Below are 16,284 nucleotides of genomic sequence, written 5' to 3'. Positions count from 1 at the left end.
TTCCATGTACTTGGATCTATTTATTACTTTCCTCAACAAAAAAAGCATATTCAATGCACTACTCTATTTCTCACCCTATACCTCTATCACTATCTTTAATCTACATATACTTACTCCCTTTATGCATCTATAAACTTTACATGTACTTATGGGTCTATATATTTATTACTTTCTTCTAATTCAGCATATCCAATGCACTAGCCTATTTATCACCCTATGCCTCATTCAATATATCTTCTACCCCAACTCTCTGACTCATCTCAAACCTCTTTCTACTACTCTTTCCATTGCACTACCCTCTTTCTCACCCTATACCTCTATCAATATATCCTTAACATCCACTCTCTCATTCATCTCAAACCCCATACCACTACTATGATCCTCAAAATAGCCCTTTCTAGACTCTCCCCTACTCTACCCCTCCTGGCACCATCTGACTCCTCTTTTACTATACTGATACCACAAAACAAGCCTTTCTAAACTCTTCCCCCTGACTCTTCCCCTCCACATCCCTTTTTACTCATCCCAAGCCTCCCACTAGTGCTATGACCTCCCAAAAAAAAGTATAACTCCTTCACTCTTCTATCCCTACACTAGTCTTTTTCAATCAAATAAACCTTTTTCTTAAAAAAAAAGAAGAAATAAATAAAAAATAAAACTTGTTTCCCTCTTCCATCCCTCCGCTCGTGCTATTCGCCAAGAAAGTGCTTCAACACCCCATTAGGGGTAACAAGCCCTATATAAATAAAACCCTTTTTTCCCTCTTCTATCCCTCCACTCGCCTTCTCAATCCAAATAAATGACTAATATCCACCACTCAAGCTACTTTCATATTTCACTATACTAATTCTCCACTAATCCTTTATGGGTTCCGAAGTAGCCTGCTACTCGCCGGAAAAAAAACGCTTCAACCCCCCATCAGGGGTAACCAGCGCTATATAAATGCAAACTTTTTTCCCTCTTCTCTCCCTCCACTATCCTTCTGAATATAAATAACTGACTAACCTATCCACCACTCAAATTACTTCCATATTTCACTATACTAATTCAACACTAATCCTTTATGGATTCCGTAGTAGAGTGCTACTCACTAAAAAAGGGCTTCAATGTCTCACCAGGGGTAGTAAGCACTATATAAATGCAATTACAATACAATACAATACAATCTAGGTTTTAAATCTGCCACAGTGATGTTCCTGTGGCGATACGGGCTTCGCCTTAATTACAAGGCAGCATTTAACACTGCCTTGTAAATAAGGCACCCTTTCATGCTATACTTATCGTGAAAGGGGTGGGCAATGGGTGCAGTGGTGGGCGTTCCACCGCAATACCCATTGATTTTGATGCTGCCCCATATTTATAAGGGTGGCATAAATATGGGGCAGCGCCAACATTAAGACCAGGGAAAACCTGCTATTACCCTGGCAAAACGAGGAGAAATTATTTATTTCTCCTTGTTTTTGCTGTTTCTAAGTGTGCTGTGTTGTGCAGCACACATAGAAACAGCAAAACACCATTGATTGTTTATGTGCAGGAAGGTGTTCCTTCCTGCACATAAACAATCATAAAAAAGAAATGACGAGTTGCAACTTTTATGTGTGCTGCACAAAGCACACATATAGAAGTTACAAAATGCAATTTAAAATGGTTTATGTGCAGGAAGGGACCCCTTCTTTTACATAAACAATACTTCCCCTCAACCCAGGCACCCTTGCACTATGGTGCAAGGGTGCCTGCACTGGCACTAAGCTGCTAAATTTAGTGCCAGCGCAGGGAGAAATGCGGGCTGCACTGCTTTCTTGTAAATACGGTGCAGCCCTGTGTTTAAGAAGAGGCGGAGCGTGGCGTTAAACCAACAAGGCTAACGCCACGCCTTGTCACTTCTTTTGTAAAAATGCCCACAGATGCTGCCACTGTAGGCACGCTGCTCTAGAATCTAATGTGTCCTTATATGCTCACTGTACTCGAAGATGAAGATAAGATCAGATATTATGGTCGCATTATCAGTCAGCGCTATAATAAAGCAGGTGGTATACAATTCTCCATCAGGTGATTCAGCCAAGGTCCAGACATAGCCACCAAGGTCTACAAGTGCACCTATCACACAACTGACAGACACCGTGTCCCAGCTTTAGGGGAATTTTTAACTAAACTCAAACACGATTTCCTCTTGCCTACTATGTTATTGACATGGCTGTTACACTAAAGTTATGGCTGGTAATTTATCAACATGTACTGCCAAGGATCTAGTGGTGAGGAAGTTCACCGATATGAGATTTAAGGGTTTTGCATCCAAAAGGTATGCTGCAATTTATTTTCAGGTCACAGAGTCCATTAACATCAAGGTAAAAGCTGTTATTTCTCTAAGAAGAAATCGCTTAAAACAGGAAATGCAGATGACGAAAAAAGCTAGAGCAGTCCAAAGTACTCCTTAATCTCTGTTATAAATGTAGCTGGGGTTTCCAGACCTGGAAGGATTCAGGGGTACTTTGCACCGATCGTCATTTAGTGCCCGCACCCGCCTTTCCTGAAATGCCGACAGTATTTTTCTCGTACAGTGGTGCCAGCCCAAAGCTGGTCTGGCTCCCACGTTATTTTTAAAGTAGATGCTCGCTTTGTGCTTGTTTTCTATGTAGACCTCTTCAGGAGGTACACGTTATGATAAGATATCACTCAAGCCTCTTGATAGTGAAGTCGAGAGCTTGGGTAGGCAGTATGGGGTGGCCCAGAACTGACTTTTAAGGTGGTCTCCTGAGCATGGTGATGAGGATAAATCCCCAGAGCTTAAGTAGGGGTTTAAAACATATGTTCCTTGAGTCCAGACAGTGCTTGATATCAGAAAGGACCCATAATGCACCTTTAAAGCTGGCAACAGCAGAGGCTCACAGTAAGCAATGGCTGATGGAATTTTGAAGCAGTACTATTTTACACAATTGATCAAATATGTTCTGTGAAGGCGATGATTGATCCATAAACGCTTTTAATAGAGAAACAAGTGATTGCAATTTCAGAAAGTCAGACTTGCCACCTCACTGAACTGTCACACAGTACTGGCTTCTGTAACACAGGCACCCAATTAGATAATTTCTTACACAGGAAACTCTTTGGTGAGCTGTAAATTGCTGCACGCATTGGGTCCATTCACAGAGGAATTTTTGGCTATAAACATTCCTCTATTTATGTTTGCAAAGTTTGACAAATAGATTTGTGACCGGCATAATTGAATTTAATTGTTTAGATTTCTCCAACACAAGTGCAGAGAAATCCGCAATTGTAAATCCGACCCTATTAGATGGTAGTGGAAATTTGAATGTGTGGTTTTCCTTGGGATTTCTGGTAACGCCTTCAAACATATATGCTTGTGGGAGCATTCTGAAACTCTGATTTCAACTTAAAATGGTTAGAGATCCCTCTTCTGTACTGACATTGAGTGATATAGTGACCATTGGCTCCATCTGGCATAATTAACTCCATTTTCTGTGCTGATTCCATCTTGTGCAACAGACTCCCTTTTATGTGCTCGCACGTAGCTGCAAAGTGGGGAGGGCATGTTTTTACTCTTCACTTGTGTTGCGCTCCTCACCAATCAAGTGAACTGGAACATGTTGTGTGGGATGCATGCTTGGTACCTTTCGGGGAATGTACAGCTCTGTCTCTGAGTCAAAATACGGGAGCCTGGCAGCCTCCGTCTTGACCTTGACACAAACCAGTATAGCCAGCTAATTTTTTTCCAATAGAAGGAAGTGAGGTTTCTAGAATCCTCACCTCACGTCGAGTACAGGTAATAAGGCTGGAGGACCTTCGGGGGCAGTTAGAAGCTCACCACAGAGTAGACGTACTGCTTTGGAAATGACGGCACTTGGGTCCCGATTGAACTCCTTCCTGGGCTGTCGAAGTGCTTCTCCAGCTTGAGTTGGCAAGGATGTTGCATTATCGATTGGTGAGGGGTTCCTTACTTTATGTACATAATTTCTACATTTCTTTGCTCTTTGCTACATGTATATATACAGCATTTTATTCTGGTTTTGCACTTGAACTATTTGATATTTGGGAGTCTGCATTAACTGATATATTTTGCCTTCTTTTCTAAAATATTGTATTAATAAACATGTGTGTGTCACTTTAAATGCACCTGAATTTTTCTTCTTGCCCCGCCTTAAGAGAGCGCTGGATTTTGTTTTATCGCCTCGCCTGTTAAACGTTTGTTGTTTAAAGATGCAGTTAGGCATTTGCCTTCTTTTGGGACTGCAGGCTCCAGGTATGTCCTATTGTGTCACTACATCTTCCCACACAGAAAGGGGAATGGCACATTTCTACAGTCCCAGTATAGATATGCTGGGACTGTAGAAAAAGAGCTTTCTCCACTGTTAAAAATGTTTTCATTAGGAGTTAAAACAAAAATGTTCATTTGCGCATGAGACTCTGTTCATCTTGTGTGTTGTTCCTCTTAGTAGAATTCCGCCCATGGGAGATGTCACATGACATCCCCGGTAGTACGACTGAAACCTGTGTCTTGTGCAGCTTTTCAGGTATATTGATGGGCATGTTGGTGAATATTAAAATGTAGAGGTTTTATGACACAACCACGCTCTCCTTTTTCACGCATTCCTTAACAACACGGGCGGAACAACGAATGCGTCTGAACCATGCATTCAATTTACTAGGCAAATTGTTACAACGACTTGCCTTGGGGGGAGGGGGCTTACTGGACTTTGGAATAATATAATTTACCATTACAACTCCAGTCCCCACAACACAGCTTTACCCAACACATGCTCATGCAACGACTTGCGTTGTATAGGAATGCGTGGTTCAGACGCATTTGTTGTTCCGCCCGTGTAGCAAAGGCAGCTCATTGTTCAACGGTCATGGTATTTACTGGCTCCCAAATGTACTAAATCTCTACTCATACCCTGGCAGACCACTAGGGGTGCAGATGTATTACTTTATTGTCGAATAGGCCCTGGTATGCTTCCAGCTCGTGTGTGAAGGCTCGACAATGTTACTCCTGAGGACACGAGGCAGTCGTAGATGCATTTGTTTGGTTTGTGCATTGTGGAAGGGTAGGAATGGCCTTATGGAGGTGTGTCCCTAGGAGCTCTAGCTCCAAAGTCCTGCCCCCACTCCAATCCCAACACAAGCCTCCAACTCCACTGTAACTCATTCTTGGAACTGGACTACAAAATGGAAGATATTCCAGTGCTGGCCAGTCTGGGGCCCTTTTTCTAGATATGGTGGCAGTTAGCAGCAGCTAAGATTTAGAGAAAAAAGGAATAACTTAATGCCTATATTAAATTGCACTAGAGTGGAGAGATTTTTAAACATAATAGCATTTTTTGGTGGAAAAAAGTCTCCCATCTAAATCCGGAGTATTGGCATGGATGTCTTTTTTGGAGGCCTCAGTAGTCAGACGGCATGCATTCACAGGAGTATTCAACTTGCAGCAGTGATCTCTTACACTCAGTCCACTCACACATGTGCTATACAATTCCCTCACACTACCTTGAGCTTAATGCTGGTCACAGAGTCTACTCGACAACGCTTCCTCATATCATATGTTCAGGTGATCCAAGCACCTCACGCTTGCCAGTCCATGTAGTCGGGCTCCTCTTAATTTGGTATATGCCCTGCTTCCTTTCACTGTCTGTGTGCTCTAAGCATCACACTGTTTCCGCGTGTGCCCATGCTCTTCTGGCTATCTGTTTAATTGGTCCAAGACTGCCCTTGGTGGGTAAATGATACTCACCAGGGCAGACTCTTGTATGAAGAGAACAGTAGAAGCTGCCGCACTACTTTGCCTCCCTCTACAAGAAGACAGTGTAATCTAACTTACTTTATCCCATTTAGGCGAGAGTAATGAAAACCATCCTGCTCTGCCCCATCCATGAGAGGCAGTTGATGCCATGTGTAAGGGTGGTCGTCGGTAGCTGCAGGGGACAGCTGCCCTATCCTATGTTTGATCTTGTTCCCATGATTTCCCTTATTCGACCTTTTACACTGTTGTCTCTGACCCACAGACACCACAAGAGTGCTGAAGCCACGTGCCCCCCTAGCAAATCCCTAATATGCTGCTTTGTAGGGAGTCACAAAACACCCCATTCTACCCCTTCCCTCTGATTTGTATTTGAGAGAATTACCTCCGCTCTCTCTTTATGGGGGATCTGCTTTGTTGGTGGCAGTCTACGTTACATGGCTCTTCTTGTGATATGGAAGTGTGGTTCGATGTAAAATACATTTAGATCCAATACCAAGCCAATGTCTCCTCTGCACTAGTGTGGTTATAAGAGCTCTGCAGTGCTTTAGGGACCCTTCATTGTGTGATGCTCGTGTGGATCGTTATAATTATCTCTTGGAACAGCATTTGGACATAACTTCCTGCACCCCCACAGGAACTCTAAGACCATTAAAAAGAGCTGTATTTACGATCCCTGGTTTGGCTGGGAACACTTCCCCATCCACCAAGTCAGCCTCTTCGAGGTAGCCCAGGAGAGGATCTACAAAAATGCTCTAGACTGTCAATGCCAGGACAGCTGAAATGCAAACAGTGCTACAGTTTAATTTGGAAGCAGACCAGTGTCCAACAACCCCAAAATCACATAAGAACTGCACTATTTCAGCAAGTCGAATCATGCTGAACATGTGCGCTGACCTACCAAATTGCTTTCCTAGACGAGGACTTGCACAGTGCAAATTTCAAGCAGAGGCCAAGCTTGATCAACCTCTCTTTCCAGAGTGTTGATTGGTTAGAATAAAAGTGAATGCTTGCTTGAAAGGAGCACCTCACAATAATTGAAGGACAGCTATCTTGGCCACCCACAAACAGTGGAGCTGACCGATAATAAGACCAACCAATCCACAGCGAAGGACAAAAAGGCTAATAGTTGTTAAGCGTCCCAAATAGTACATTTTGAGCTGCTCCAATAATCGCTTCCCACATTCCAGTGAAGTTCTGATGGAGACAATAATCGACATTATTCTTCTGTAAAAGAATTACTCCTATGCACTTCACTTCCTGCAGCACAACTGCTCTACCTAGGTTGGTGACGAGCTTGTGCCGTTGATGCCCCCTCCCTTAGGCTCTATTAAGTAACCAATGTGTGCACCCATCCAATCCCAGACTGGGTGGAATTCCATCAACTAATAGCCTTTGCTCTAAATCTAGTATTTCGATATGTTGCTGCTTGCCTGTTAAACAGTTGATTTATTAATTTAGTGAATTTATAAAGCCCTATGCATTGCTGTTCAGTCACACTATGAAAACCTGTAGCTTTTGACATTCAGTGCTAAATCAATGATAGGATAGATATGCGTCCAATCAGGTATAAGTACTGGTTTCTGCCTGATATTTTTGTTCTGCCCCCATGGAACATTTTGAAGGCAAGCCTAAAAAGTTTTGGGCCCCATTTATGAGAACTGGTGCATTGCTGCGTGAAAGAAGCAATGCAACACTTCTCAGTGGGCCCTCCTTGCGACACCAATGATGCATCATATTTACAGTATGATGCATCATGTCGCAAGGAATGACAGATATGCCAGTACTTCTGTTGTATCTGCCGGTGCAAAAGTGGCGCATTGCTGGAGTTGTCGAAAATGTGACACAACTCCAGCAATGTTCCTTTCACACGTGAAAGGGCCTGCACCACCCTTACGCCTGCCATGAGGCAGGCCTACGTTTTTGACGCATTGGCATCCTAGAAATGGTGCAGCAAAACCTAATGAATTTCACTGAGCCACTCCTACGACCCTTTCTTGCTGAGAAATGCCCAACCTGTATACATTATACCTGGCGCAGGTATAATGTAGCTCAGGGGTTTACGAAGTGATGCATCTGCCTGGATGCGCCACTTCGTAAGTATGGCCCAACATGGAGCATTATTTACGCCACCGCTCGTCACTGAAAGTGATGCAACGGCGGTGCAAAAGTGACGCAGGCCTTCATAAATAAGTTCCTTGGTTTTTAAGAGTTTCCTGGAGTCCTTGTTTATTGGTCCTGCTGTGAGGTTTCAGACTATTCTGAAGGTAGTGCCCCTGGATTCTGACGGATTTACATACATAAATATATACATACATTTACCACACTGTTTAACTTAAAGAATCTTTGGTTGATAAAATGTTCTATTGAATAAGACTCTTATCTTGCTCTATCGGAATTTAGTTAATTCTGAGGCAAGTCTGAAAAGTTAACTTTTTTGGGTTCCTGGAGTATCCATGTACAGTTGAAACTGTATTATTTCCTGCTTTTTCATAATTTTACCGGAGTATAGTAGGTTGGAAACCTGCTTTAGTTTGCTAAGATATTGTCTGCTGATGCCTTCTCTGGGATTGTGCTGGTTCAAGTAGCCAGCAATTACTATTTAGAAGGCAGGCACTTATGCTGGCCATGATAACTGCTTCCCATTAGGGATGATTTGATCGGTTTGAAAGATGGAGAAAGCCTCGACTGACAAATTAGATGTTAATTTTTAACAGATCTCACTGCCTTCTTCTTGCAAGGGATCTGTTTGTGGAATTTGCAAATTGCGTTCAGTTCATGGTAGTGGTCGAAAAGGATATATCTGAGGATTGTGTTCTGTTAGAGCTGGAGTCACTGATTGTGCTTATAACTGCACAAACTCCAGACCATCCACACCACCACAACCAGACTCATCCTCAGCACCCCATGACATGAGCACATGACCCAACACCTACAACACCTCCACTGGCTCCCCGTCGAGAAGAGAGTAACCTTTAGGCTACTCACTCACACCTACAAATCCCTCCACAACATCGGACCCAAATACCTCAAAGAAAGAATCTTTTTCCACGTACCCAAAAGGAGCATCCATCCGCCGACCTCGCCCTAGCAGAGACCCCTCGCATCCTTAGAACCAGAACAGGTGGAAGAGCCTTCTCCTATGTCTCAGCCAAGGACTGGAATGAGCTCCCAGACAACATTAGACACTGCCCTACCCAGCACACCTTCAGGAAGAGCCTCAAGACCTGGCTTTTCAGCTGACCCGGAGCTGCACCCCAACGCAGCACCGTGAGACCCTCAGGAGTGAGTAGCTTGCTTTAAAAGCTCCTGATTGTTTGATTGATTGATTGAACTGAATAGCAAAATGCCAGGAGATGTTTATAATCTTAGTAGGACCCACAGGGGTTGCTTTTTAGAGGTCATGGGTAAGAAAGTAAGTTGGTTTTATATTGATCTTCATGTCTCATGTCTGTAAGTACTCTAAATAGCAAATTTGCTATAATTCTAATTCAGTACAGCAACCTCATAAGGATGGACGACTGGGTCTGCCTTCCTCAGGATTCATAATGGAGGCCTGGATAGAACTGCAGATGCCAGTAGTGAGAGTTAACTCACAGAGCTATCTTGCTGGTAAGCTAGTCATCAGCATAAGGTAAAGAGCTCCTTTATTTTGGTTAGGGTTCTCAATAATGAGTTTTACAACATAACTATTCTATGCTCCGCCCTGCAAAATGTGACTCTGCAACACTGAATTCTCCACCACTAAACTCTACGCCACTCTACTATACACCACTGCACTCTACAACACTCTACTCTGCAACACTGCACTCGCCTCTATACTACTCTCCTCTGCCCCACTCTGCTCTTCGCAACTCTACTCTAGGCCACTGCACTCTATACCACTGCACCCTACCCTACACCACTTTAGTCTACACCACTCTACTGCACTCTACGCTAATGCATTCTATGTCACTACACTGTATGCCACCTTACTCTGCATCACTCCATTCTACCCCAATGTACTCAACCCTTCACCACTCCACGCTATGCCACTCCGCTTTGACATTCTACTCTCAGTCACTGCACTCTCCGCCATTGAACTCTATGACACTACACTCTACACCACTGTATGCTACTGTACGCCATTACACTCTATGTCACTTCACTTTCTGCCAATCCACTCTAAGCCACTCTGCACCACTGCACTCTGCACTACTGCGTTCTATGCCACTCATCTGTTTACGGTACACCACTCCACTCTACCCTGCACCACTCCACTAGTCGACACTGCAATTTACGGTACACTACTCCACTCTACTTTGCACCACTCTATGCATTATTTGCACTCTATGCCACACTACTCTACACCACTGCACTCTACGCCAATGCACTCTTCACCACTTCACTCAAATCCAATGCACTCGATGCTAATTTTCTCTGCACAACTGCACTCTAGGCCACTATACTCAGCAACACTCTATGCCACTACACCAGTGGCGGCTGGCATCTACGGGGAGGGGGGGGTCGGCGAGCGCAAATAAAATACAAAATAAAAATAACATTAAATACTTAATAAGTCCTCCACTCAGACCTCTTCTTTCTTGAACTGCAGCCCGGCCACCAGGAAACTCCCTGGACTAATCCAAGTGCTGCTCTCATGCAGCATGAGAGCAGTGCCCTGACTGCAGGGAGCAGCCTCACTCGACGCTCCACAGTGCTCTGGAGGCTTGCACTAGCTCTAACCTAGCTGTTTTAAGACAGCTCGGTGAGAGATGTTTAAAGTGTGCATGTGTGGCTGGCCATCGCAAGACGGTCAGCCAAAAAGTCATGCACACTTTAAACAGTGCACTAGCCAGGACAGGGGATGAAAAATAAAATGGTAATGAATAACCTTTTTATTTTTCATCTCTGGTGCTTTTTAGGGGGGGGGTAATTTAAATGGGGTGACGCTCCTCAGCACCAATGGAGGAGCCGCCCATCCTCTACACTCTAGGCCCCTTTATTATTCTCTGCACCACTCTTCTCTATGCCACTGCACTCTATGCCAATGCACTCTACAAAACTGCATTCTACAACACTCTACTCTGAAACACTCCACTCTCCGCAACTGAACTCTTAGTCACCCTGCTCTGCATCACTCCACTCTACTCTACACCATTGTACTCTAACCACTGTACTCTACTCTACACCACTGTGTGCTACCCTGCACCACTCCATGCCACTTCACTCTTCTCTGAAATAATATACTCTACAGCACTGCACTCTACGCCGCACCACTCCACTCTATGCCACACTACTTTAAATCACAGCACTCTACATCACCTCACTCAACGCCAATGTACTCTATCCCACTGAACTCAGTGCTAACCTACTCTGCTACACTGTACTGTACGCCACTTCACTCTAGCCAACTCTACTCTCTGACAACTCACAACACTCCACTTCACAATAAACAACTCTGATACTCTACTCCATTAAACTCTTCCCCATGACACACTACTCCACGCCACTCTACTCCACTCTGCGACACTACGCAACTCCCTCTGTGCCCCTCCATCCCACCTTACGCCACTCTATTGTAGGACACAACTCCACTCTACTCAACTGCACTGTGACACTCTACAACACTCTATTCCACACTGTCATTGCACTCTAGTACACTACTCTACTACATGCCACTCCCCTCTATGGCAATTTACTCCACTCTACGACACACAACTCCCTCTACGACATGCAGCTCCCTCTACGCCACTCCACTGTGTTCTACGTCACTTCACTCTATAACACTATATACCACACTATTCCACTCATTTCTGTGACACTCTAGTCCAGTCTATGACACTCTACTCCCTCCATGGCACTCCACATCACTCTACACCACTCAACTCTGCGCGGCTCAACAACACTCCACTTCACTCCACTCCACGCTACGCCACGCAACCACACTAATTCTATGACATTCTACTCCATGCCACTCTCCCTTCTGGCACTAACTTTTAGGAATGTTAAGCAGCAGCCACGCTGGCGTACAACATGGCTAAAAACACATTGGCAATGTCAATAGCTATTGCACAGGCAAGACCAATTGCTTTTGCCAATGCTTGTTATTGTGCCGGTGACAATAGACTCCAGTAACATGAGGGAAATATTTTCTCAGCAATCAACTGAAATCCTAATGGGCGCTGGGTCTCCACTAGTGGTACTTTCATTGAGAGTTACATTTTGAAAATCTCTGCTTTGCAACATAAGGTAACTTTGTTTCATTTCTTCTCGTTGGGAGAAGCCTGGGGTCGAGACACCATGACAAATATCTTCAAGGGCAGAGGTGCATGCGGTCTCCTCTTACCTGTGTTTTCCTTCTGGGCCCGCATTAAAAAAAATGGCTAAAATCCTCATAAATTCTGGCAGGTCAAATCCTGATGAAATTTATTAGGCAAAAAAGCCCGTAAAATAGTCAAAACGTGCAGAATTCCAAGTGTTAAGTACTAATTCACATCTTACACCTCATTTACTTAAAATTTGAATTTCGAAATAGGAAGTATTTATACCACTCTTGGGAAATACCTTTCCCTGGGGTAATGGTATTTACACCATGCAGTAAATACCCCTACCCTATTCTGCCCTACCTATACAATAAGGCACAGTATTTGTTCTCAGCTTTAAATCCGAGCTTCTAGTAGGCGTAGCGTTCGCCCCCTTTTACAACGAATTGCGCCACTGCTCCAATCTACGCTTTTCTCCTCCCCGCTTCACTGTGGTCTGTGTGCCTACTAGGCCATAAGAAGGACTGGTGCGTGGTAGTCACTTACTTGTCGGGGAAGCCTGTGGCATACTGGATTTTCTGCGTCATGGAGTTGTTATTACAGCCTACGCTGGAACAGATGGCATTGATGCCGTCCAGGGTGGAGAAGTTGTACCCGCCAGTGGTAACAAAATAGGTTGGCACGCCAACTTCGAAATACTTGTTGAGGTAGCTGAAATACTCTAGCATGTACGAGTCCTGCGGATTAAAAAGTAGAAGGGAAGATGAAGGAAAGAGGTAGTGGGGACGTAAGCAGAAATATCAACAATATGAAAGTGTTGGTGGAAGGAGTGCAGATTATAGTGGGTAAATGAAACGGAGGAAAGAGGAAAAAGCACAAAGGTGAGAGAGAAAGTAGCATAAATGAACTGAGACCTAAGGGGGAGACTGTGAGAAAAGAGGGTTAAGAGAATAATGTGAGGACAGAGAGGCAATATGTGGAAAAGAAAAGGTGACATGAAGGATAAATGAAGCATTAAGAAGGCAAGGCAGGAGATGGATTATGGGGGTATGCGAAGGAGGAGTCAGGAAGAAGAAGCAGGAATGATGTGAAAAGTAATGAGCTAAAGTGAAGAAGGGAAATGGAACAGGGAGACAAGGAGAAAGATCAGGAGGAGAATTGAGATAAATAAAGAGTTAACAGCCATCGGAATCTGATTTAGAGAAAGTAGTAACAGATGGCTAGGAAAAAAGGATTAAAAGACAAATTCAATATTTTTAGAATTAGTGGGTTTTACAGCCTAGTTTATGGTCATCTGACACAATGCTAAAAATGGTGACATTAGCTCGAAGTTGCTATGTCACAAATTCCCTAGCTTTCTGTGTCAGATCTTTTTCAAATCAACCTTTCACAGGTTGCTTTGATTTCGGGTGTAGTACTTATTTTCAAAAGTGTTATCTCATGTCAGCTGCATACCAACTGGCTTAGCTTTACAGGGTGCTAGTTTTCTAGATGAACTATGCTGGTGGTCTATCTATTGAATCAACCCACCTGTCCATGCCCTGCAGCCTCAGCTGTACACACAGAAGCATTACATGCAGACAAACTAACACGCCAATAGTTTTACTGTGCCTGCTGATGGAGAATACCACAAGGCTCCCAAAAAATACACTTTTCCCAAATACTCAGACTGGTGTTAGAATAGTAATTTGTCCCTTCTCAAATATTTAAGTGTTTTTCTGTTTCTGATAGAGACTTGTAACTGCAGCTTCCTCACATTGTGAATTACCCTAGGTGCCAGACTAGATGCAGCATCCTTTATAGCAATTTCCTCATGCATTGGTAGGTGGGGTCGTGTGGCTACACATCTGCTCCGTCTGTGGGCTGAAGTCAGTTCCTTTCTTTCTGTTCCTTCTGAAGCAAATATAAAGCTACCAGTCGTGTCTCTTGATAGAACTTCCCCTCAGGGAAAACTTGTTTTTCTTTAAAAATACCTTGCAGTGTGTAGCTTTAGGCCTTAAAACTATAGAGTTCAACCGTGTTGGTATTGTCAATGATCAATGGCGGTGACAGGCACACAAAGTCTGTCTCATTCATGGGCGATCTGTGCAAAAATTATGTTGCTGAGCTCTGAAAGCAGTTGTGGAAGCAGTCCCAGAGTACTTATAAGCTTTGAAACTGCTTCAAGGAGCGAGCTTGACAAGTGCCACCGCTCGACTTCATTTCTCCTCAGTGGACAGCCATGGCAAACGAGATGTGTCATCTAAAGGAAGCTGCAGTAACCATCTTAAGTAACCCACCTGATCTCTTTGGAGCTCCTTCTGGCCCCAAGGATTTGGGGTGGCAGCCTGTTGGAGGTTTGTGGGCAGATGCTTCCCTGATACCAAACGTGGCACTCAACCCCCATCCGGGTCCAAACCGTACCAGACCGGTGCAACGAATTAGCCCCTCAATGCCAGCACAGACTTCAGAGCTGGATCCCATCATTCTATCAGATTTTGAGGCTCGGACCCCCCCCCCCCTCACACACACACACACACAATCCCCACCACACACTATTTTACCTTCTTTGAAGAGGTTCAGCAGCTTTATGATCAAGAGGCTGAAAGGGAGTCATTTTATGATGAGGACAATTAATTTGAGGACCTACAAGATGTCAGTGGATTAGAAACCTTCCCTCACATAGATTTAAACTCATCTAACCCTTTAGTCACGGAAGAATCAGACTCCTTTGAGACAGTCAGTATAAGCATGTCCAAAGTTCTTAACCTACCCAAGAAAGCAGTAAGGACTAACGTGCTCAAAGAGGTTCTTAACCCAGAAGCTTCCACCCAGGAACATCTGCTCCTTTCAATGTGGCCTTGATAGATACACTAGGGGACACCTGGGCGAAACCAGGATCTTGCCCACCAGTCAACAGACAAGTGGCAAGGCGACCCAGTCCTGCTCCTGGGAACCCCGACTTCCTCACGCAACACCTGAGTCCAGAGAGCTTCACAAAATTTGTTTTTTTTTCCAGTTCCAGTCTTGCCCTGCAATCGGTCGGCACCTTTTACCTCCTGCCATAGTATTCGTAAACTTTGAGGGATAGTGTGGCAGATGTTTTGTCAGCTGTCCCCGAGGATTTGAGACACACCTTGCATCTGATCCTTCATGGCCACGATGCTGCGAAATATACAAGCCGTTCTGGCCTTGGTATGACTGTCTGCCTGGGTAGGGCAGTCAGCACCAGCATGGTGCTTAGGCACCAAACTTGGATTCTCTTCCCAGGCTTCTCTTTGGATGCTCAGCAGTCCCTAATGGACATGCCATTTGATGGCTAGAAATCTTTTGGGGCAAAGGCTGATTAGGGCGCAGAGAAATTTAAAGTAGGGAAAGCCACAGAGCACTCTCTAGGATTAGCTCAGCCAAATCAGCAGTTCCCCTAGCAACAAGGATTTGGCAGGGTATGTATGCTGTGACAGTGGCTTTATGGACCTCAGCAACAAGAGGCCTCTCAAGAGCCAGACAGCATTGTTCTGGCTCTCATGGGTAACGATCTACCCAGACCACAATCCGTTTCTCCCTGAAGCCGCTGATGCAAAACTGCTTCAATTTGCCCTAGACGGCACAAGATCACCTAGTAGGAAGTCACGTCACCTTTCACCTCCCTGGATGGAGGAGAATCACATCAGACTAATGGGTGCTCCAGATTGTAGATCATGACTACTCCCTACCCTTTCTGTCCTATCCATCGACTATACCACCGGCACAGCAACTTCTCCCAGAGGACAACTTGCTCATACTCTGCAAAGAAATTCAAGCTCCCTTGGCCAAGGAAGTAAAGAGAGGGTGCTGGCATCAGAGATCTGGACTAGTTGTTAATTCTGTTATTTTCCGATGTCGAAAAAGGAGGAACGCCTTCTCCCCATTCTAGATCTCTGTCCTCAGAACCTCTTCCTCCTGAAGGACAAGGTCAAAATGCTCACCCTGGCCAAGTTCTGTCTGCCCTGGACTCAAGAGACTGGATGGTGGCACTGGATTTGCAGAATCGCTATTTTTACACTCCCATCTTGCAAACGCACAGTCAATCTATTTACTTCCTCAGAGAATGCACAAAGTTCAAAGTTTTGCTCATTGTGGTTTCCAAGGCAGTTCTCCCTGGGAGGCACATGTCTGTATTTGGGATAGGGACTCCTGCATGCCTTTTTGCCACCCCTGCCCTGCCAAGAGTGCTGAAAAAGATCGGGAAATACTGGGTCCAAGTCATCCTAGTGGCTCCAGACAGGTAAAGAAGAATGTGGTATTCGGAACTTCAGGCCATGAGCA

The 16,284-nt window shown here is 44.5% G+C and overlaps 1 protein-coding gene across 2 annotated transcripts in view; it reads right to left on the bottom strand.

The window, feature by feature from the left end:
* The window catches only part of NPC1L1 (NPC1 like intracellular cholesterol transporter 1), a 166,738-nt gene that overhangs the window by 23,524 nt on the left and 126,930 nt on the right, over window positions 1–16,284 (bottom strand). For both annotated transcript variants that reach the window (XR_015300916.1, XM_086943433.1), the window contains exon 11: window positions 12,544–12,734. Coding sequence is in view for 1 of the 2 variants with exons in the window: in XM_086943433.1 (XP_086799559.1) it covers window positions 12,544–12,734 (191 nt within the window). In the remaining variant the exon portion in view is untranslated. The remainder of the gene's footprint in view (window positions 1–12,543; window positions 12,735–16,284) is intronic.

Source organism: Lissotriton vulgaris, chromosome 11 (assembly GCF_964263255.1).
Source record: "Lissotriton vulgaris chromosome 11, aLisVul1.2, whole genome shotgun sequence".
NCBI lineage: Eukaryota > Metazoa > Chordata > Amphibia > Caudata > Salamandridae > Lissotriton > Lissotriton vulgaris.
This window is presented reverse-complemented; position numbering and strand designations above follow the sequence as displayed.